At 44.6% G+C, this 21299-nt stretch overlaps 1 protein-coding gene across 1 annotated transcript in view; it reads right to left on the bottom strand.

Annotated features, from left to right (window-relative positions):
* The window catches only part of MINDY4B (MINDY family member 4B), a 37558-nt gene extending 16838 nt beyond the window's left edge, over positions 1-20720 (bottom strand). Inside the window, exons 1-8 of the mRNA XM_060638948.2 lie at positions 20614-20720; positions 20355-20382; positions 18537-18704; positions 9788-9907; positions 8959-9050; positions 6038-6203; positions 5433-5498; positions 781-851 (exon numbers count right to left, since the gene is read on the bottom strand). Of these exons, the coding sequence (XP_060494931.1) occupies positions 781-851; positions 5433-5498; positions 6038-6203; positions 8959-9050; positions 9788-9907; positions 18537-18704; positions 20355-20382; positions 20614-20720 (818 nt within the window). The remainder of the gene's footprint in view (positions 1-780; positions 852-5432; positions 5499-6037; positions 6204-8958; positions 9051-9787; positions 9908-18536; positions 18705-20354; positions 20383-20613) is intronic.
* Positions 20721-21299: the final 579 nt, after the last annotated feature.

Raw genomic sequence — 21299 nt, 5'->3', positions numbered from 1 at the left:
TGATTTAAAGAAAACTGTTAAGCAGCTAATAATACAGACCACAAAAATGTGATGATGTTATGCAAAAGACAAGTGTTTGTTAGGAGATTTTTGCTTCAGGGCTTGTAACTCTTCCTTTCTAGAGACTCTGTATCTCTCTGTGATTCTCTGAAAGGTTATTTTCCTTTCAGAGCCCAAAAGAAAGTCTACTTCTTCTAAGAAGCCTTCCTTGATTAGTCTATCAACTGGTGACCCTTCCTCCTCTGGAATCTTCTAGACTCCTCATCTTTACACCTCATTTGGTACATTAAGTACCCCTGTGACATACCCAGTATCTCTACGTATAACTCCTATCTTTCCCAGATTGGACCCTGAAGGAGGTCAGGCCATCTCTTCTTTTATTTGTATTTCCCATTGTGCCAAGAAAGGGGCTTTGCATATCATAGAGACAAAATAAATACCTGTGGGTATATTTTATTGTGCATATAAATAATAAAATACTCTTATTATGAAAGTGATACAAATAAATTTTGGTATTATCCGTCAATATTTATAACCACAAGTAGAAGGAAGCCACCACTGTACGAGAAAAGCAGATTCAAACCTTTCTGACGACATCCACCCACCCATTAATATGGCCAAACCGACTACAGAAAAGGATGAATCAACAGAAGAGCAGCCACTGGGAAAAACTACTCAGGTTTCCAACAGGGCATGAAAATATTTTGTGAGGTAAGAGTACGCTGCGTATGTGATCACAGAGCTATAGGAAATACCTGTGCAAATGTTTGTTGAATTTACCTTTCAAATGTTCTGGAGAAGATCAGGCTGTAAAGAAACAAGATGACACCATGGCCTCCTTCCTCTTTGAACTGTTGGGGGGGGGGGGACAAAACAAAAGCATGTTTGCCTAAAAGCAATGCAGCTATGTATATCTCCAGGCATGAATTCAAGGATTTATAGCCCAAGATTTTTTTTTTTTTTTTTTTTTTTTTCCAGCTGATAGGACAGCTTCCCTAGGCCATCTTCACTCTCGAATGCATTTGTCTTCCTTGTTCAAGGTCTGCCCTTGGTGCTGTCATTCTCTTGCTTTTCGACCTATTTTTCTTTCCTCCACTTCTATCACATGATTGTCTTCAAATTATGGCTAAGATGTAGTGTATCTTTCCTCTCCATTTTTCCAGCATCCATCCCAGCCCAGACCCTTGGTGTGCTCTTGGCTGGCCCCCTTCCCAGCCTCTCCTTGGTTGGGACATCTCTCCCTCCTCATTGATTTCTAGAAATACCTTTGGACTTACACAGATCTAGGTTCAAAACCAGTTCTACCATTACTCCTAGTTTACTAACTTGTTTGAGTTTCAATCACCTCATCTGCAATTGTGGATAAATTGCAGCTTTGTTGCAAAAGTTAAATGAAAATAATGCACAGTACCTACCTTAGTTCTTGGAACATGCTAGAACCACAACAAAATTATTATCTGTCCCTCTTTAAGGCACTTCTCCCCTCTCTCTTTTCTTGGGAAGGCTATTTTTCTCCTCAAGAGTTTCCAAAGGTGCCCTGTGATTTCCAGGATCAAATCCAAATTGCCCAACTAACATTCAGGTAGCAGGTCTTAGCTTTGTGTGAATATTCTGCCTGCTGAAAAGAAGCTCCTTGGCTGGCTTTCAAGGTTCCCAGGGTTAAAGCATCTCCTTTAAAGGCCTTGTATTGGGAAGGCTTCTGCTAAAATGCAGGTGCTTTCCTTTTTATGGATTAATCTGTCCCCATCACTCTCTGTGACCTGGCAGGGGCAGGACCCTCAGGCAGGAACAAATTCCAGTGCTACAGGCATCAGACAGGAACCCAAATGGGTGTGCTACAGAGTGTCAGAGAAATGAGGAGAGGTGGGGCCAGAGGCACGTTGGGGACCCTGGTGTATTCGTTTCCTGTTGCTGCCATAACAAATTACCACAAACTTGGTGGCATAAGACAACATGAATTCTTTGTCTTACACTTTCGGAGGTTTGAGGTCCCAACACGGATGCCACTTCATGAGTCTGATTCAAACTGCTGGCAGGCTTATGTTTCTTCTGCAGGCTTTGTGGGGAAGACTTTTCACTTCCTCTTCCAGCTTTTAGAAGCCATCCTTATCCTTGGCTCATGACCCCAAATTGTGACCCTACATGTGATCCCTCTTCTCTCTCTGCTTCCCTCGTCACACCACTTTCTCTCTCCCATCATCCACTTTTCCTGACAAGACTCTTATTATTAATTGCCCCGCCCCCCCGCAGGAAAATTCAAAATAATCTCCCTATTTCAAGGTCTTTGACTTAATCACATCTTCAGAGTCCTTTTACCAGGTAGGAAGCATCATTCAGCCTATCACAGCTTGTCCAATAGAAATCTCTGCCCCCATGTCAGCTCACTGAGAACGTGCCAGCATATAGGCCCAGTGCGGCCAGGTTTTCTGATTCTTTTGGGAAAAAGCTAAAAATCCAGGTTTTTATGTGGAATCTTCTGGTTGTTTTTGAAGAGTGGCTGGGTCAAATGTTTAAAAATACAACACTGGGTGGACTAATGCTGCAGATCACATATGATCGGTGTATCAGGGCTGCTGTAACAAGTTACCAGAAACTTGAATTGCTTGAAACAATAGAAATGTATTCTGTCACGGTTCTGGAGGCTAGATGTCTGAAATCAAGGTGTGGGAGCATGGCCGTGCTTTCCCTGAAGGCGGAAGGGAAGGAGTCTTTCTTGCATCTTCTAGCTTCTAGTGGCTGCTGGCAATCCTTGGAGTGCTTTGGCTTGTAGGACACATCCCATCATGGAAGCTCTGCCTCCATGATCACATGGTGTTTTCCCCACATGACTGTGTCTGCGTCCAAATGTCCTTCTTCTTGTAAAGGTACCAGTCACTGGATTGGGCCGACCCTAATCCAGAGTGACTTTTCCTTGACTTGATTACCTTTGCAAAGACCTCTTTTCCAAATAACATCCTATGCACAGGCATGGGGACATATCTTTTGGGGGGATGAAATTCAACCCATAAACTTAGGTCTACTGTCCACATGTAGCCCTCAGACCTCTGTCTTGAGATTTCTGTCTTAAGATGGGACACAGGAATGGGACCTCAAAATGGGTGCATTTTGAGAGTGAGTGGGCCTTGGTAAAGGTTCGGTGAAGCACATCATAATGTGCGGTCCCTGGTCAGGGGTGCCCTTGAGAGGAGTATCAAGTGCCCTTGACGGAACCTGCCATCAAGTGCCCCCGTCACTGAGGAAACGGTGCCAGCGCTTCCTCAGAGTGGCTATGGCAAGAGTCAGTATGGGTCTGTTTGACCCGGGCAGCTCTCACGTCAGGCTCACCCACACCGTACAGTCAGTCTCTGCATAAGGCCTTTGTTACTTATTCCAGCTTGACTCTTAGCCTTTGATAGAACAAGCCTGTGTAGAGTTTCAGCTCTGATCCTCTGATTCTCAACTCTGGCGACACTAAGGAATCCCTTGCAGATGTGGGGACCTTCCTTTTGAATCAGATTGCCCCAGGTCTGAGTTGAGGAGATGGAAGACAGAAAGGAAAGGGTTTGCCTCTTTGTGCTGGAAGGCTCATTACTTACATGGTCCTCTCTATCTGTGTGACTCCATTCAATATCTGCCCACAACAGTGTCCCTAGGCAGGCTTCTAACTTAATATTTCATGCTAGGTCTTTAAAATCCATTATACAGGTTTATTGTAAATTTATATTATATATAATTTATATTAATTATACATTTATATTAAACATATAAATATATATTATAAAATAACCATAAATTTAGTACCATAAATAATAGAAATTTTGAAATGAATGTAACACTGCATGTTAACTATACTGGAATTAAAACTTCATAAAAGTTAAAAAAAAAAGCACAGAAAAACATGCAAATTTATTATCTTACAGTTCTGGAGATCACAAGTCCAAAATGGCTCCTACTGAGCCCAAATGGAGCAGTCAGCAGGCCTGCTAGAGGCTCTGTTTCCTTGCCTGTTATAGCTTCTAGTGGTCGTGTCCCCCCTGTTTCCATCTTCAAAGCCAGCAGTGGCAGGCAACACTGTCCTCACATCGTACACTCTGACTTCCTCTTCTGTCTTCCTCTTAAGGACCCTTGTGACTACATTGGGCCCATCTGAGTAACCTGGAATACTCGCCCTATTTTAAAGCATTTTGTAACACACCCAGAGTTGTTGAATCACTCTGTTGTGCACCTGAGATTAATATAACATCGTAGGTCACCTATACTTAAATCTCACAAATTTTGAAAATTGAGGGGCGCCTGGGTGGCTCAGTCGGTTAAGCGTCCGACTTCAGCTCGGGTCACGATCTCACGGTCCGTGAGTTCGAGCCCCGCGTCGGGCTCTGGGCTGATAGCTCAGAGCCTGGAGCCTGCTTCTGATTCTGTCTCCGTCTCTCTCTCTTTCCCTCCCCTGTTCATGCTCTGTCTCTGTCTCAAAAATAAATAAACGTTAAAAAAAAAAAATTAAAAAAAAAAAAAAGTCAACTGAGTTAGCAACCTTAATTCCCCTTTGCTATAAAGCATAAAATTCACAGGTTCCACAAGGTAGGGTATGGACATCCTTGTGGGGCAGTTGGGGGGGGGGGGCTTTCCTCTGCCTACCACACAGACATATGAGATGGTGGGGGAGGTAGTCCTGGGGTGACTAGTTTAACCAAGAATGTATGGCCAATGTGTGGCTGAGAACTCATGCCCAAGTTTTCTACCTCTATAGCCTTTGGAAGGAATGGAGCGGTGAGGTTCATGGACCCCATTTCCCCCTTCTATATAATCCACCGTTGTATGGCTTCATGGTTACCCTGCTAACTGTCTTCTTCTTTTACCCTGTAGGGTTCTAATTCTTTAGAAATCAGCTTTCATTCCTTTCTCTGCAAAGGCATCTTAAAAAAGCACCTTAGATATTCCACCGACACTGTCCCCACATGGGAGGTTGGGAAGAATTATTGCCAGGATGACATTGTGTGGAAGGTGCTGATAGAAGAGGTAAAACAGGGCCACCTTTTTCAGACGAGAAGTCATTTCCTTGGAGCCAATGTGAGTGGTCATTTTGGCAATTTAGACTAGGGCCTCAGTTGTCTAGCATTTTTGTGTTTTATCCATTAGATGAGGCAAGACTGCTTTGACATATTCTCTTCCCACAAAAGAAATCTTGGCATATGCCCTCTATAGTATTATTCTCCGGGTTTGATTAGCCAAGGACAAAGAGGCAATTGTGAATGGCCTGTGTGTGATCTGGCCTCTTTTTAGGCTGTGGGGAGGGAGAGGCGGGCTTTTCTTTCTCTCATTCGGCCCTTTCTTAGCTCTCAAAATGACCTGGTTTTCTTAATAAGCATCATTAGAAATACACTTTGTAAAAGAAAGAAGATTTCCTGTAAGATCGGTTCAACATAAAGGGATTATCTCAACACTTAAACACTTACACATTGTAAATGATCATAGATGAATTTCTCAGTGGCTTCTTTCTCTAAAAGTTCAAACAGCTGGAGCTATAAATCAAGAATAGAGGATAAAAATGAAAAGGAAGATGAAAGCTACATCTATAAGATGTCAACTTACTGTTATTTCCTCAAGGGAGCTTTTTGTTTCATTGCAAAATCACTTTGCTGAAACCTGACAGATTATCTTACACAAGGCCATGTGAAACATACATGGTGAAGGTGGATGGCTACCGGCCTCCCTTTTACAGTCCTTAGTTTTAAACCAGTATGATATCTTGAGCAGTAAAGCCATAAACATATTTTTTCTTAATAGGTAAAATTTAGCAATGTTGAAGACAGTGGATATGGAATGCATTTTGTGATGATTTCGGGTCTGGGATATTCTTGATCCTGGTGAATTCTGGAAGGAAAAATTCACAGCAGGCACTTCCAACCCTTGGTTCTTACCTCTTTGGAAGATGCCTTTGGCCACATCTGACCCTTGTAGGAGCATCGATGGGGCTCCGCCTTCATTTCCATGTTGAGTCTAGAATACTCTCAGGTTTCATTGGCCCTTTATCTGGCAGGACGGGCAGGGGTGCACTCACCCGCTCGGTGAAATCATCGCCCGAGTAGTCAGGATTGGAGGTGACATAAGTGTGCTCGGTGACAAGACAGACGGTGGCCTTCTCAGCTGCTCCTGCTGCCCACAGGATGCCAGCCAGTGCCACGGCGAGGGCCTGCTCTTGCTCCTGTTTGCTGACTGCACACAAACTGCGATATGGGAGGTTGGGTTTGAAAACACTGGCATGGACAGTCACCTGGCTGAATGTGAGGTGCCTCCACTTTTAAGTCCCTTGCTGCATACCAGATGGGTCTCTTCGCTTCCTTCATCAACCCACCCCGTGAGACAGTCGCAGAGGGCCTTGTCTACACTCTGTCACTGGCAGTGGCATCCTCACAGCAGCGTACTATTTCTCTTGGCGATCTTAGCCAGTCACACCCTGTGAGTTACCCCCTCCCCCCTGGAGTCCCCACCGCTGTCCTCTCACCGAACTCCAGCAGAGACTGATCCAAACGTTTTAACCCAGGAACACAGGCCCTTTGCAAGTGCAGCCCCGTCCAGTGTTATCTCCCAGGTTTCCATTCTGCAAACCTGCTGCCCTGCATGGACCAGTCCCCTGAATGTATTTTCTGTATCACCCCTCCATGCCTTTTCTCATGCCCTTGTTTGCCTTTAATGTGCTCGCCGTGTCTGTGCTCCCCCATCATGTCTGTCCCACGCGGCACTGGAGGCCCGCTTCATGTTGCCCATCCTGACTTGTATAGCAGGCACACTCACTGTCCCCAGCATTGCTCTAAGCACTTCACACCCTTCCCCTCATCTAATCCTCACAACAACCCTGTGAAGTAGATACTACCCTGATTCAGAGGTGAAGAAAGAAAGAGGGGTTGAGGAATTGGTCCCCAGTCGTTCACCTTGAAAGTGGTAGAGTGGTGATTTTACACCAGGCAGGCTGGTTCCTGACTCCCTGCTCTCAAGCATTATACTCTCTGGAGCGATCCTGGGCTGTCAAGATTCCCCAGGGAATGGGAGCCAATCTTTATGCGGTAGACCTTTGCTCTGCTTGTTTTCTAAATATTTAACACTGACAACTGTTGTCCCGATGGAGAAATACGTGATGGGGTTTATTAACGGACTCAGCGATGATTTCTATAATCCCGCTACCTCTGTGACAACACAGAAATGAGAAACAAGGAGTGCTCCATAGGCTAAAAGCCTAATTTGAGGAGGTGGATGGGAATAAAACAAAATGCTCTGAGAGTGAAGAAGAAGGAGACAGAACTTGGGACTGAGAAGGTTCTGGAAGGTTTCATGGAGCAGGTTAAAGCCAGTGTCCAGCTGAAGTGGGAAGTACAAAGGCCCCCACTTTGTTCTTTGAAAATGGGGCCACTGAGGCTTTAGAGCTCTCATGGGATCAGACTGAGGCTGGGCGTCACTGGAGACCACATTCTTCCTCAGCTTCTCCTTCCCTCTCCTTTTCCTTCACTCTTCCAGGTTTCTCCTGAGGCCCGAAGGGGAGCAAATCTTGCCAGCCCAAGATGCCACTTTGGCATGGGGACTATTTTAAACTGGTTATTTTAAAAAAATTACAGACTCAAGAGAAGGTCCGAAAACTCAGTAGAAGTTGCCCTTTTGTAAAAGACGTTATAGGAGAAATCTCTGTTTGTAAGGGGATGTCCTCATGGGAAGAGGGGGATGGCTCTAAATCTCTAGAAACTCCTATCAGTGGAGAAGGCACAGACGTAATGTGCAAAACAACCCTATGCTTGTTCACTGCGCTTTCCCCTGTAACCTCCTGTAACTGACTCTCCACCCTCAATATCTTCTTTTGTCTTTAGCTAAAGATGGTATTTAACGTGATACCTTTGGCTATTTGGGGGAATTACAGAGATTTCCTAGGTCTCTCCCATGTATACAAGAGGTATACATGTTATTTTTTTTTTTAATTTTTTTAATGTTTATTTTTGAGAGAGAGAAAAAGAGAGAGAGAGAGAGAGAGAGAGAGAGAGAGTGGGGCAGGAGCAGAGTGAGAGGGAGACACAGAACCCAAAGGAGGGTCCAGGCTCTGAGCTGTCAGCACAGAGCCCAACGCGGGGCTCTAAGCCACGAACTGTGAGATCATGACCTGAGCCGAAGTCGGACACTTAACCAACTGAGCCACCTGGGCACCCCGAGGTATACATGTTATTAAGCTTGTGTTTGTTTTCCTCCTATTAATCCGTCTTATGTAAAGTTAATTATTAGACTAGCCAAAGAAGCTAGAGGGGTAAAAAAAAAAATTTTTTTTTTTTTCTCTCCAACAAGGCCTTCCCTTCATAAATCACTTGCATAAAGAATTCTCATCTCTGGCTCTGCTTTTCAGGAAACTGGCAATTCATGACCTTAGAATAAATTATACATTTAGTTCCTGTTTTGAGTGATAACTTACCCTGCTGAGGGCAGATATATACCTTTACTTATGTATATTTTTTCTAATATCAAGCATAGAGCTTTGCCCATGATAGGGGCTTGACTTCTAAGTAAAGTAATCTGAACCGATTTTCTTGAATAAGCAACTACCAAACACAGTACTTTGTTAGCCTAGTTAAATAGGAGAATTATCGGGGCTTTAAAAAAATCACCCCTTTTGTTCCTCCTTGAAATTGTCAGTTTGGGGCTTCCCACCAAATATTTTCAAGTAAGCCCACCTGAGACCAGGGGCATCATTTTAGCTGCCAGGAAGGTCTGCCGTGGAGCACTAAAACTGTCAACCTTATTCCTGCAACCAAACATTGAGAGTGACTCCAGGAAAGTCCTCCCCAATCACAAAATCCCGTCCGTCTGGGAGAACCAGAGCCGTTTTCGTCTTGTGAGGCAAGTCTACTTCCTGAGGTCACCCAGGGGATTTTCCATAATGACCGTTTGGCACGTAACAGTTCTTGTGACATGAGGAATGTGTCTGAGAAGTGCTTCTAGGCCTCTTACCTGTGAAAGTTACAGTCCTTTCCCTTCCTGGTAAACAACAAGTCTTTGATGATGAATCCTTGAACTGCCATCTGAATGCTCCGGGCACCTCCCTGAAATGGGGAAGATAAATAGTGAGGTGTGTGAGGCTGGGGGCAGGCTGTACAACCGTAATGGAACCTCTTGGGGCCAATATGACAAAGAAGAACTCTGGGAAATGGATGTGACCTATCCTTTACTGACCTGTCCCTCCTGGTATATACAGCATCCCCTTAGCTTAGTGAAGGGACACTGTACTCCATATGTGGGTTGTGGTCAGATGCCATGGCTGGGCCGGAATCTTCACTGACCAGCTTCAGTAGACCAGCACCTGGGGACATCTGTCCTCTTCCACCCTACCTTCGCTATGCTCCTGCTTCATAGCAAACTTTTGGATTTATAGGATGTACGGAACTTGTTGGCTGGTCTTTGAAATCTCTGTGTGACTAGTAATTGATGACCTGGATTACTGAGATTTTAAACAAGCCAGAAAGAAGCTCCTGGATCTCCTCCTGCCTTCTAAATCCTCAGGGATACTTAGAACTTGGAGAGAAGAGCCAGGAAACCTTGAATTTGGGAGGGCAGGGTGTGCGACAGCAGGGAAGGAGTGTGAGACTTTCCTATAACCCTGACAGTAAATTGTAATTTTAAATAGTCTCGTATCATTTAAGGCTAAATGTTAAATTATATTAAATATGCTTTGACAAATGATTGTAATGAAAACATACATTCATAAGGATAAAGATGGAAGGAAACATGGCTAGGGAATATGGGATTAGGATTTTTTAAAAAAATTTTTACTTACTATTACCTTTCCCACTTCCAAAGTGAAAGCCAGGTCAGAAAAAGGATCATGGAACCTGAAATAGGCCTTTTTCCAGTCATAGCTGAAGACATGGATAGTATTTCCAAAGAGGCTCTGCCGTAACTTCTGAGAAGAGGGGAAAGAAATGATTCAAACAAAGATGATTCTTCTTAGACACATTCTTCATCTAACGGCCTTAAGTAAGGTGGTGGGATTGTGGAGGTGGGCCTGTCCCCTCCCTACATCCTGGTTTACATTTTACCCTACTCCTCTGTTTGTAATTGTAAAGTCTTGTGTGAAAGGTTCACACCAGGTTCCCTTAGACTATTGTATCCTGAAGGCTCAGTGTGTTAACCTTGTGCCCTGTTGTCCCCATCTGATTTTTGTTCCTTGTGTCTGTCTCCCCTTCCATTGCCAGCCATCTCTCCTTTATGCTTTGCAGTCCGGCCTGGGCCACTGCTCTGCCCCTCTGCCTCCTGTCACTGACGATCCATGTCACGGATATCTGGGATACCCATCTGCAGCCATGACTCTGCAGTGCTCGCCTCCCCCAGCTTTGAGTCCTTCTCTCTTGCTCTAGGAAAGAGAAACAGACAGGACTCTGTTTCTAGCTTGAGTACAATATTGATTTAAATGATACTAAACAGGGGGGACTGGGTGGCTCAGTCAGTTAGCTGTCCGACTTCGGCCCATGTCATGATCTCACAGTTCATGGGCTCAAGCCCCGCACCGGGCTCTGTGCTGATGGCTCAGAGCCTGGAGTCTGCTTCGGATTGTGTGTCTCCCTCTCTCTCTGCCCCTCCCCTGCTCACGCTCTGTCTCTCTCTCTCTCTCCTTAAAAAATAAATGTTAAAAAGATTTTTTTTAAATGATACTAAACAATCATTCTCTGTCCTCTTGCCCCCCAATTTTTAAGGTTTTGCTGGATATCCTATAGCACGTTGAGATTGGAGAGGGTCTTCTAAGGCTTCCCAGAAGAAACAAGCCTTTATAAATCAAATACGTGAAGAAAGGGGAATCCATCCACAATCAGGGGCATAGTAATTGCTTAGCATGTGCTTGGTCCTACCTATGTGGGGTATAGATATGTAAAAAGTCTAATACCCCGCAACTGTGTACGAGATAGAATGTGTGAAGTTCCAAAGTAAAAAGTACCTTGAGAGAACAGAGGGAGGAGAATTTCTGACTAAAGAGCTCAGGAATGCTTCATGGAAGAGATACACTTGAACTAGGCTGGCCAATGGCATCTAGCATTTATTGAGTGTTTTCTATGTACCACACACTGGTCTAAGTGCTTTACATTCATTATGTTAATTTAATTATTTGAGGTAGGTACTCTTATTATCCTCCTTCCACAGGGAAGTACCCAGTGGTAGAAACTGCTGGAATTTGCATCCAAATTCCAACACTATTTCTCTGCCTCCCCAGCTTTAAGTATGCGGCATCCTTGGGGTGTCTGGGTGGCTCAGTTGGTTGAGTGTCTGAATTCTGCTCAGGTCATGATCTCACAGGCTCAAATCATGATTTCACAGTTTGTGAGTTCAAGCCCCGTGTCAGGCTCTCAGATCCTCTTTCTCCCCTCTCCCCCTCCCCTGCTCCCACTCTCTCTCTCTCTCTCTCTCTCTCTCTCTCTCTCTCAAAAATACATAAACATTTAAAAACAAGTATGTGTCATCCTGTAATTGCTGTCCTTTTTGTGGGCCAATCATTATTTAATTAATATTTTTCATTAGCTTGAGCTACTCTTTTATAAATTAAAAAATACTTATTTAATAGGGACACTTCTTGTCACATCTTTAAGTGGAAATCAAAATCACTTATTTAAAAAAAATAAATCACCATATTTAAAAAAATAATGGAAATAAAACAATGTTATTGACTTATGCTAGAAACTATCACCTATGAAAGCTTTGCCTGAGCTCACATTCTATTTAATTAAGAAAGGAAGTAGGAAGTGTTAAAGAGGTGTGAACATGTGCACCACTTACAGAGTCTTTCTTCAGGGCCTGCCAGCATGAAGAAGGGCTCAGTGAAGAAGGTGACTCAGTCTATTTAATGTCACTTAATAACGTATCCCTAAAAGCAGCCATGCTCTAGCAGAGGCACACATCCCACACTCTGGGACAGACCACATAGTGACCTATTTCCTATAATGGAGGGGAGGCTGGACAGAGAAGACCTGCAAACACACACACACACACACACACACACACACACTCACTCATGCATGCACACACAGAGAGCACCCAGAGTGTCCAAGGACAGGGAGTGGTTCAAAGGAACGAGGAGACTCTGTGGCAAAAAGGAACGATCAGCCCAATTTATCCAGAGCCTAATGGTTTCTAATAAGGGCAGATGCAGGAGAGTGAGCATCTGGAAAGTTCTCCCCTTGTCAGACCAGGGTCTGGTTCCGTGGCTGGAGTTTATTTCCTGGCCACCTCTGCTCCTTCCTTGAAAGAAAAGATTGTCTCTACAAAGAAAGAGAGGCAGGTGCATTTCAGTGTGAGCCCAGAAGTGCACTTGAAGACAAATGGTTTGTCTGGTGGCTCAGGGCAACACCAAGAGAAGGAGAGGGAGTAGAAGGGCATAGAGTCGGTTCCCGGAAGACACAGACTCGATGTGTATCATGGCCAACGAGCCACCAACCCAGGCCATCCCCAGCAGAGGACTGAAAATGACATCAAGGCTGCACAGCACAGAAGAAAGACCGAGCACTCCCCACTCCTGTGTTGAGAAGCCCAGTTCTGCTCCTCACTGACCACATGAACTTGGACTGATTGCCCATCCTCTGTAAGACTTTATTTGCTTATCCTGAAATGGGGTCAACCCTTGCTCGGCCCACATCACGGCTATTATTGAATGGGAAGACATATGGAAAAGGGCTTTGGGAACTGTTAAGTGCTGATTAAATGCAAGGTGTTCTCCCTTTATGAACACACAACCTGTCTGCCCTGGAATGCTGTAGGGAACAGAGCCCCACCACAGATGAAAAAAGACCAGAGCCTGGCAGGAGGAGGGGAGGGGAAGCCGTGTATGAATGTGAGAGATTAAAACTGTTGAGACTAAGAAGGCTTAGAATGCAAATTCAATGAAAACAACTCTGCCAGCCAAACCAAGCTCCTGTTTTGGTTGCTGGATGTCACTTCCAACTTAGGGAGTGTCACCATCCAGATGCACCTGTGTCCGACTTAGAACAGAGAGGCGGCATTATACTAATTGGATCCAAGAAGTGGGAGGTGATAAGCACCTTAGGCACATTGATAAAACACATGCATGCCAGGGAGTTGGGAGATAAACCCCCAGAAGTCCAGGGGCTGCTGAATCAGTGAGGTTCGTAGGGGAGCACTGGGGTACCACGTTGTTCCACAAGTGAGGCGCAATTGTCGCACCGTGTTCCAAATACTACACAGGAGATACAATGCTTCTTGGCTTTCTTTGGATTTTAGAGGCAACTTAAACCAGAGTTTGATGTGCTGCTCTGACCTAATTATTGGGTAGCTTACAACGCCACCAGTTGTGAGTGGGCACAGGGTATGAAGAGGTTCTGCATCAAGTCCAGGCTTCCTTACAAGCAGTCTGACCCGCACACCCAATAGCATGGAAGAATCTGTGGCGAGCAGGGATGCTGTAGGGAGCCCCTGTCAAGACCCAGTAAGACCCAAGTGAAGTCAACTGCTGACAACTATTTTCACTTGAAAAGCCGGTCCTGGACTATCTGAGGTTCCCAATAGAGACTGAATATCTGACCCTGGGTCACAAATGACTATGTGAGTTAAACTGCCCACCGTGACCCGGGCACACTCAGCAGGATTCATCGTAAAGTATAAATGATATATGTGATTAGCCTGGCTTATATTCAATAATATGCATATGTCATTGTGCTGCCTGGTAACACAAATGGTAAATGGTCCTAATAAATGACTGAAATGATCATTATTATTTAACACAAGCATGGTTTATAGTTTTTCTCTTTTCACTTTGTTAGTTTTCCAGGATTTGTAATGAATAACTCTTTCCTGATTGCTATGATGATGATAATGATGATCATTATCTCGCATGCCCACACATACACACACACACACTCATGCACTCACACACACACATGCACATGCTCACACACACACACGCACACATACACACGCACACTCACACACACATACACCCCCGAAGACAGAGGTCCTGGATCATTCTTCCTGATGTGTTTAATTTCCTTGCCTTGACTGCCTTTTCTCTGGTCCCTGGGCTTCTATTTTCCCTGTGACAACCTTGCCCATCCTGTCCTCTCCCACCTCTGCACCTGTCCGCACCCCCAACCTGAGATAGAATAATTTTCTGAAGCTTCTTCTCTACATCATTTCTTTCCTTAGAAATTACTGGCTCATCATGGAATCAGACTTTCGAGTTAGCAAAACCTAAGAAACGTTTCTCTCCTAGCCTGTCAAATAGAGTGGTAGATTCTTGGCTTGATCATGTTCACCATGGATTCCTCAGCATCTGGTACAGTGCCGGGTGCACAACAGGCTGGCCAGAAGTAGTTGCTGAATTTAAAATTTTTTTTTTTAACGTTTATTTATTTTTGAGACAGAGCATGAACGGGGGAGGGTCACAGAGAGAGGGAGACACAGAATCTGAAACAGGCTCCAGGCTCTGAGCTGTCAGCACAGAGCCCGACGTGGGGCTCGAACCCACCGACCGCGAGATCGTGACCTGAGCCGAAGTCGGATGCTTAACCGACCAAGCCACCCAGGTGCCCCAGTAGTTGCTGAATTTTAAAACAATCTAATTCAGCCCTTTCATTTTACAATGAAAAGCTTTGGGACACAGAGCCGTTATGTGTATGTAAATGGCAGCTCCAGCACCCAAATGCAAGCCTTTCGACTTGTATGGTAAGAGTCCCAGCAGGAAACAGATGGCACGCTCAAGTCAGGATAATTAACTTGAGGAAAGTTTAAAACGGACTATTTACAAAGATATGGACGGCATGTGGGGAAACCACAGTGGCCAGCGCAGGGTCCCACAGCTAGCAACAGTATCTCCCGTAGACCTGGAGGGGCTAGGAGGGAGGAGGGGGGACCTGAAGCAGAAAGGACAGAGTCCTGGGGAAAGAGCTTCCAGAAGAGGAGAGGGATTCCGCCAGCTGTGCACAGCCTGTCTTCTTTCCCTTTCCTCCCTCCAGGCCCCCTCTAAGGCTCCCATTGTTCAAACTCAATAGGAAGCCGGAGGAGGAGGGAGCCCTGGTGATGGAGTCCCTACAGGTCAGTCTTGGCAGAAAGCAGGTTGGGGAAGGGTGGAGTGCCTCTGAAGGAGCACCTGGATGATACCCATTGCCCTGCACTGAGATGTGGCTCTAGGGGATTGTCCAGAGCAGTGAATTAATTAAGCAAACATCTCCTGAGGTCTGACTGTTGGCCAGGCCTTAGGCTGGGGCACCAGGCTGTGCTTCCGGCTTCCAAAAAGCCACCCCACTACCTATCATCCTCCATTGGAGCTTCATTCCTCTGGGGCTCCGCCAGAATAATTTGATCTCCTGGCATTGCATTGTTTAATACCATCCTGCTGGCTAGTATTGCAAAGACACCAGGGGTTTGTTTATTGACTGCGGATAAAAGAGGCTACGGGGTTGTGTTCCAGGCTGGGTTCTGGAGAAGGGCCTGGTTGGGCAGGAGGGTGGGAAACTGCCCTGGAGGGAAGGCAGGCAGTTTGGGGTAAGGGCGGCGAGGTGCTGGGGGAAGAGCAGAGGGGAGGAGGATGCTTACCTTCTCCACAACCTTACCTGGGCCGGGAGCCTTGGCCGGCACTCGCACACACGGTAAGATGTTAGGTTGGGGGAAGGCAGAAGGCTGCAGTGTCGGAAATGGGGCAACAAAGGGTGAGAAATAAAAGAGCTGGGGAGGGAGAAGGTTCGTAGGGTGCTCCACCCACCCCCTCCTTTCTCAGCAGAATCCCAGCAAGGAGTGAGTGTGCTCAAGTCAGGAAATCCCATGCATCCCTACCCTCAACAGGGAGGGAAAGGAGAATGGCAGAATGACAACAAAAGGCATTCTCAAGTGAGTATTAGGATTCAGTAGCTCTGATAATTTGCCAGGCAGCTGCACGGCTGAAACGTCCTCGATTAGAATTGGTCAGGCTTCCAAATCGCCCCCCTGGAATCCACGTGTTCAGAATCCCAAGGCTCAGCATCTCGAAATCCCAGGGTGTGTTTAATTAATGCTACTGCTATTTAAAGGACACACTATCATCTGGCCCACATAATGGGAATAAATTCAAATTTTTTTTTTTTTTTAAGAAGAAAATCGATTATCTCCACTTCTGGGACTTCCTTAACACTCCATCGACTCGGGTTCAGGCTACAGTGGTCTGATTCTTTTGTCCCCCAGGCTCTTCCAGAGGGAGAGAATTACCTTGGAAAAGTTATGGGGGAGGTCTGCAATCACACCACGTTTGTGTTGGTAGAGAAGTCTCAGACCGAGACTCTCTTGCTTCCACAGTATAAAGAGAAACCAGAAGATTTTGGAAACATCTGCGAATGCTTTTTTTTTTTTTTCCCTGTTTTTAAAATTTCTATGTGAGTTTTTAAAAATAGATTGCACATTCACATGGTTCAAAATCCAGAGAGTACAAAAAGGTATGCTGAGGGAAAACTCCCTCCCACCGTGTCTCCTGCCCTACTCTTTCCTGGCTCTGTTACATTATCTGAAGCCTTCTAGAATTTCTGTAAGCCTATATGGGCAAATGCCAATATGCCATCATAGTTTTGTCTTGTATTCATAGACAAGGTGGCCTACTGTCCCACTGTGTATAAATTCTAAAATGACCGTAGAAATTCATTACAGAGCCAGTAATACATTTTTATTAAAGATTGTTTGTTAAAAACATTATCTCATCCATTAAAATACAGGTAGTCACTCTAACGTCTGGTGCTATAGTCCACTCTAGGCAGAATCACCACGGAGGCTGGAGACTCTAACAGGATTACGTATTCATTACCTGTCTTCATTCCCTGAAATGTGAGCCATTCACTAGATACATGAGACACAAGTTAAGGCACTGTCCAGGGGCTGTGAGGCCAATGACCCGGTGCAGCATCTCATGAGAGCCCTGCTGACCTATCTTCCTGTGACATCTGGCATTTGAGCAAAAGAGGGAAGGTGGATTGAGGCAGAGAGATTTGTGATGAGAAAGAACAGTGGGCCCCTAAGTACATTTATACTGCAAATATGACAGGAAAGAGAGTCGCTCTATGAAGCCTGTGAGGAAATGCATGATAAAAAAGAACGCGGGACCCTGTATTGGATGATGTCCCATCTGAGGACCTTAAGGGAAGGCTATATTCAGCGTTGGAAATACTACAGCCAGAGCCAACTTAAAAAGCAGATGGAGGGGCGCCTGGGTGGCTCAGTTGGTTGAGCATCCGACTTCAGCTCAGGTCATGATCTCGCGGTCTGTGAGTTCGAGCCCTGCGTCGGGTTCTGTGCTGACAGCTGAGTCTGGAGGCTGCTTCGGATTCTGTGTCTCCCTCTCTCTTTCTGCCCCTCCCCCACTCATGCTCTGTCTCTCTGTCAAAAATAAATAAACATTAAAAAAAAAAAAAAAGAAAGAAAGAAAGCAGACGGAGACTGTGTGGTTTCCCCAGAAGGGGTTCCAGTCCCCACTCATCCCTCTCAGGGACCCTGTGTGCAGTGCACAGACTGTGGAACCGGATGTACAGGACGGGCCTAACTGTAGGACAAGTGTTGTTGGTCCTCGCCCGTGTGACCAAGCTAGTCTTCGGTGGTTTCTGCAAGGTTGCCCCGGTGTAGGGTGGCATGCCCTCAGGAAGGAAGTGCTTCTTCCAATTCTTGTTCTTAGGGTCCCCAGGAAAAGTCTCTGCGTGAGGCTCCAGAATGTAGTGTGGAGTTTGAAGGGACAGGGTAAATGTGGGAAAACGGCCCTGAGAAGCCGTGAGTTTCACTACGACTGAAAGAATTATCTTGGGTGCAATCTAACTGAAGGAATCTCTCACCCTAGCTGGTACTTTTCCCCTGGCTTGATACATGCCTTAGCTTCCCCAGTGCCCAATCACGCCTCTTTGACCTTGACAGCTGGGCCTTCGGACATTTGCCAAGGCATTGCCTCCAGCCTTGTCCTGTTTGACCCAATGAGATGCTGCTAGTTTGCCTCCTAGCTGGGTCTGTGCCTCGGCTGGTGGGGGTCTTTGCTCCGACTCATCAGGTTTGGAACTAAGCAAATGGTCCCTGGGATCGGTAGCTTCCAGATCCTTAGGTTCTTTTCAAACCTGGATGTTATTCGGCAGCCCCAGAAAACATTTCTTCCTGAGATCAGCTCCTTGACCAGGCCCAGGCCCAGCACAGGGCTTCACCTCCCTCCCTCCTGCCCATGCACAGACAGGGTCCTGCCTTACACAGCTGCATGGCTTTATGCATGGTTGTTTATACCACTCGTCACCTGCCCTACCCCACACTATAGAGTGACTTATTTGAAATTAACTCCCTCACTACCTCAAATTTAATTGTCACACAAAGGAAGTGAATAGAGAGACTCTCAGAGTTGGGGAGGAAAAGACTGTAACATCACCAGTGTCCTTGAAAAACACCATAAATAAGTCATTTTAATTATATTCTCCCTTTACCAATAACAACCGTGTGTAGTCTTATCTTCAATAATACTGTCACATGACAGGAGATAAGATTCCCCAGCCTTGTTGTTGGGGGAAGATTACGTTTCCTTTCATGTTTAATTGACAAGCTATACTTACCGTGGCCATTGCCAGGGAGATAGGAGAGCCGCCTGATTTTGAAGAGATGATAGAGGGTTTGGGGATAGAACAAAGGCTACTAGATGGCAAATGTCCTTGTCCCCTGGGCTGAGGTATCCCTGTTGCATTTTCAGTTTCATCAGCTGATACATGGTTGCCGTCATGATTCTGTGTAAAATGCCACCACCAAAAAACAAAGCAAACAGAGCTGGTGACGACCTGTTTTCCCTCTCTTCTCTCTTTCTCTCTGAAAAATCAGTGTTCAGAAAATATTGTGTACCTTTGAAAGACATCTGAAAATGGTGATAAATAGCAATAAAAGAGGAAGGAAAATCCCAGTGTCTGTGTCAAAGGGGTTTCTCACAAGTTTTATGTGGCTGGGAGAGGTTAAATGTAACTATGGAAACATAATTAATGCTATCAAGACCTTGACTTGAAATTATGTTTAGAGAAAAATGTAAATGTCACTGTCTCTTATTTTGAGAAGACAACATTTTATAAACATTGAGTCTTTCCAGTCTATACGCGATGTTTCTCATTGTGTTTTTAACTGGCCGATAAAGGAAGTCAGGCTACCTCCTGATAATTCTCTCAGATTCCTGCTCCCTAAGAAGTGAGTATAATCTTTTTTTTTTTTCTTTAAAAAAATCCATCCCCTCCCTTTAAGGAAAAAAAAAATCTACTTTTTCTTTTCTTGACTGATTCTTATGGCATTTAAATATGTTAGAATCAACCCTTCTTCCAGTTTACTTAACTTCTATACTGATGTCATGAAACAGATCTGCCCTGTTGGTAGCTAAAACATGAAGGAAACTGCCTTCTTAGTTTTCTGGATTCCTAGAGGCAAAGATGCTCTGTTATCTCAGAAACACAGCATCCCAATGGCAGACTACTATTGGGATATGATGCATTTTGTAAATCAAACAGAAAATCTTTACATTTGTGGCAATGGGTTTCCCTCACCCTGTATAAAGCGTAACTTGACATTTATAATTTTTTTTCCCTTCAAAGATTGTTTTATCTTTTGAATATTCTATTCTCCCAAATGGTAGCTATTTCCATTTAATGCTTCCAGGACTAAAATGGAAGCATTATCTCCCTGATTCTAATTTAGACTATGGTTAAGAAAGTTTTAGCACAAATAAGGCTTTTGATTACAGGTCACTTGTAGGAAGATGCTTTAGTGTTACCGTTAAAATATTAATAATTCAGTTGTTTGATCATATCATATATTAGTGATGCGAAAATCACCCTAATATTTTGTGCCGTGTTTGTTCAGAGACTGAATTAATATCTGAAATACCAAGTTCATTACCTTCTAACCTTTTCAGGTTACATGAGATATCTTTCATCTTATAATGTATAACAGATTTTAAAATACCTTGTAACACCTGAATTCGGTCACCTTTCCCTTATTTGAAAATGTGAAGGAAAACAGTTTTTCAGAAGCAGAATAAAGATGATGGTACTTTCAAAATCACTTTTCTTCGCGAACACTGAAGCATTTGGCTATCAGAACCTAGTGTTATTTCACAAGTTTAAGAACTCTAGATTCTAATATTACTTTTTTTCTAAAATAATAACCATATGGTGCTCTTAGTGATGAAAAGTACTCTTAAAAGTAGGAAGGGATTTTCATGAAAAAAGAAAGCATGAGAAAAGATTTCAAAGGGCTTTCTAGTTTTATGTGTTCACACATTAAATGCTGGGTGCCTGAGTGACATTCTGTGAGTAAAATAAATGCAGATTATGCTGTTAATGTGATTGTTTGAAGAAGCAACGAGAGGAAAACACACTGGCTTTGAGAAAAGTAATTACCTGAGGAGTTGCATTATTGGTTCCCAACCTGTAAATGAAAGAGAAAACATCAAGGAAATTACTCTTACTCAACCCACAAACCTCCTCAAACCCAACCTTGCTAGGGCAGCGTCTCTCTACAAATGGTTATACCCGAAGCATTTTAAATGTAAACCCATAATGGAGACTTCTCTTGTAGCACAACATAAAAGCTGATTGCTTGCTTACACACCAGAAATCCCTCAGGTTCTAGAGAAACGAGAAAACAAGAACATCTTACCCGCGATAACTAAAGATCTCCCGCCATTTGTCAAGAAATGAAATTTTCCTAGTTATCTCCTCTAAATCCAGCTCCCAGGAGCTTTGTTCCTGGTCCGAGACTTGCATAGTCCCTTGGGTAATGCGGGGAACTGAAGAAGGGAGTTGTTTCCTTGGGAGACAGAGGTCTGGCAGAGGGGACGAAAGACGCTGGCTCTGCGGACGGCGAGCTGAAAAGCTCTGCCTCTTCGGACCATCGAGGTCACACCACACGGATGCTGCTCTGGGCTCTCTGTAAGCCCCTGCCATCAGATCACGATTAAACTTTCATTAGAGGTGGAATACTTTGTGTATTGCTCTCTGTACAGATGCTGTGAACGTTTAATCTGAGACACACGCTTATAAACAAAAGGATTGCAATTACTTTTTCTGTATCAAAGCAATTGGGATAATTTAGTTGACGAAGGATACCATCCTGGTGAAATGTGATAGTACTTTGTGCTGTCGTGCTTCTGTGGAAGTGTTTGTGGTACAGAAATACTTAGCCAAGGGCTGGGTAAGAGCCGTTCTGCTGATTATCTAAAAACCATATTAACTACTGTTGGATAATATGCAGGCCAAGGAAGAAACTGTCCAACAGATGTTTGGCATAGGGCTTAGTACGCAGAAGTCTTGCACACGGTTTGAGAAAGGGCCGGTTTGCTTCGT

This window comes from Panthera onca, chromosome C2, assembly GCF_046562875.1.
Source record: "Panthera onca isolate mPanOnc1 chromosome C2, mPanOnc1 haplotype 2, whole genome shotgun sequence".
Lineage (NCBI taxonomy): Eukaryota > Metazoa > Chordata > Mammalia > Carnivora > Felidae > Panthera > Panthera onca.
This window is presented reverse-complemented; position numbering and strand designations above follow the sequence as displayed.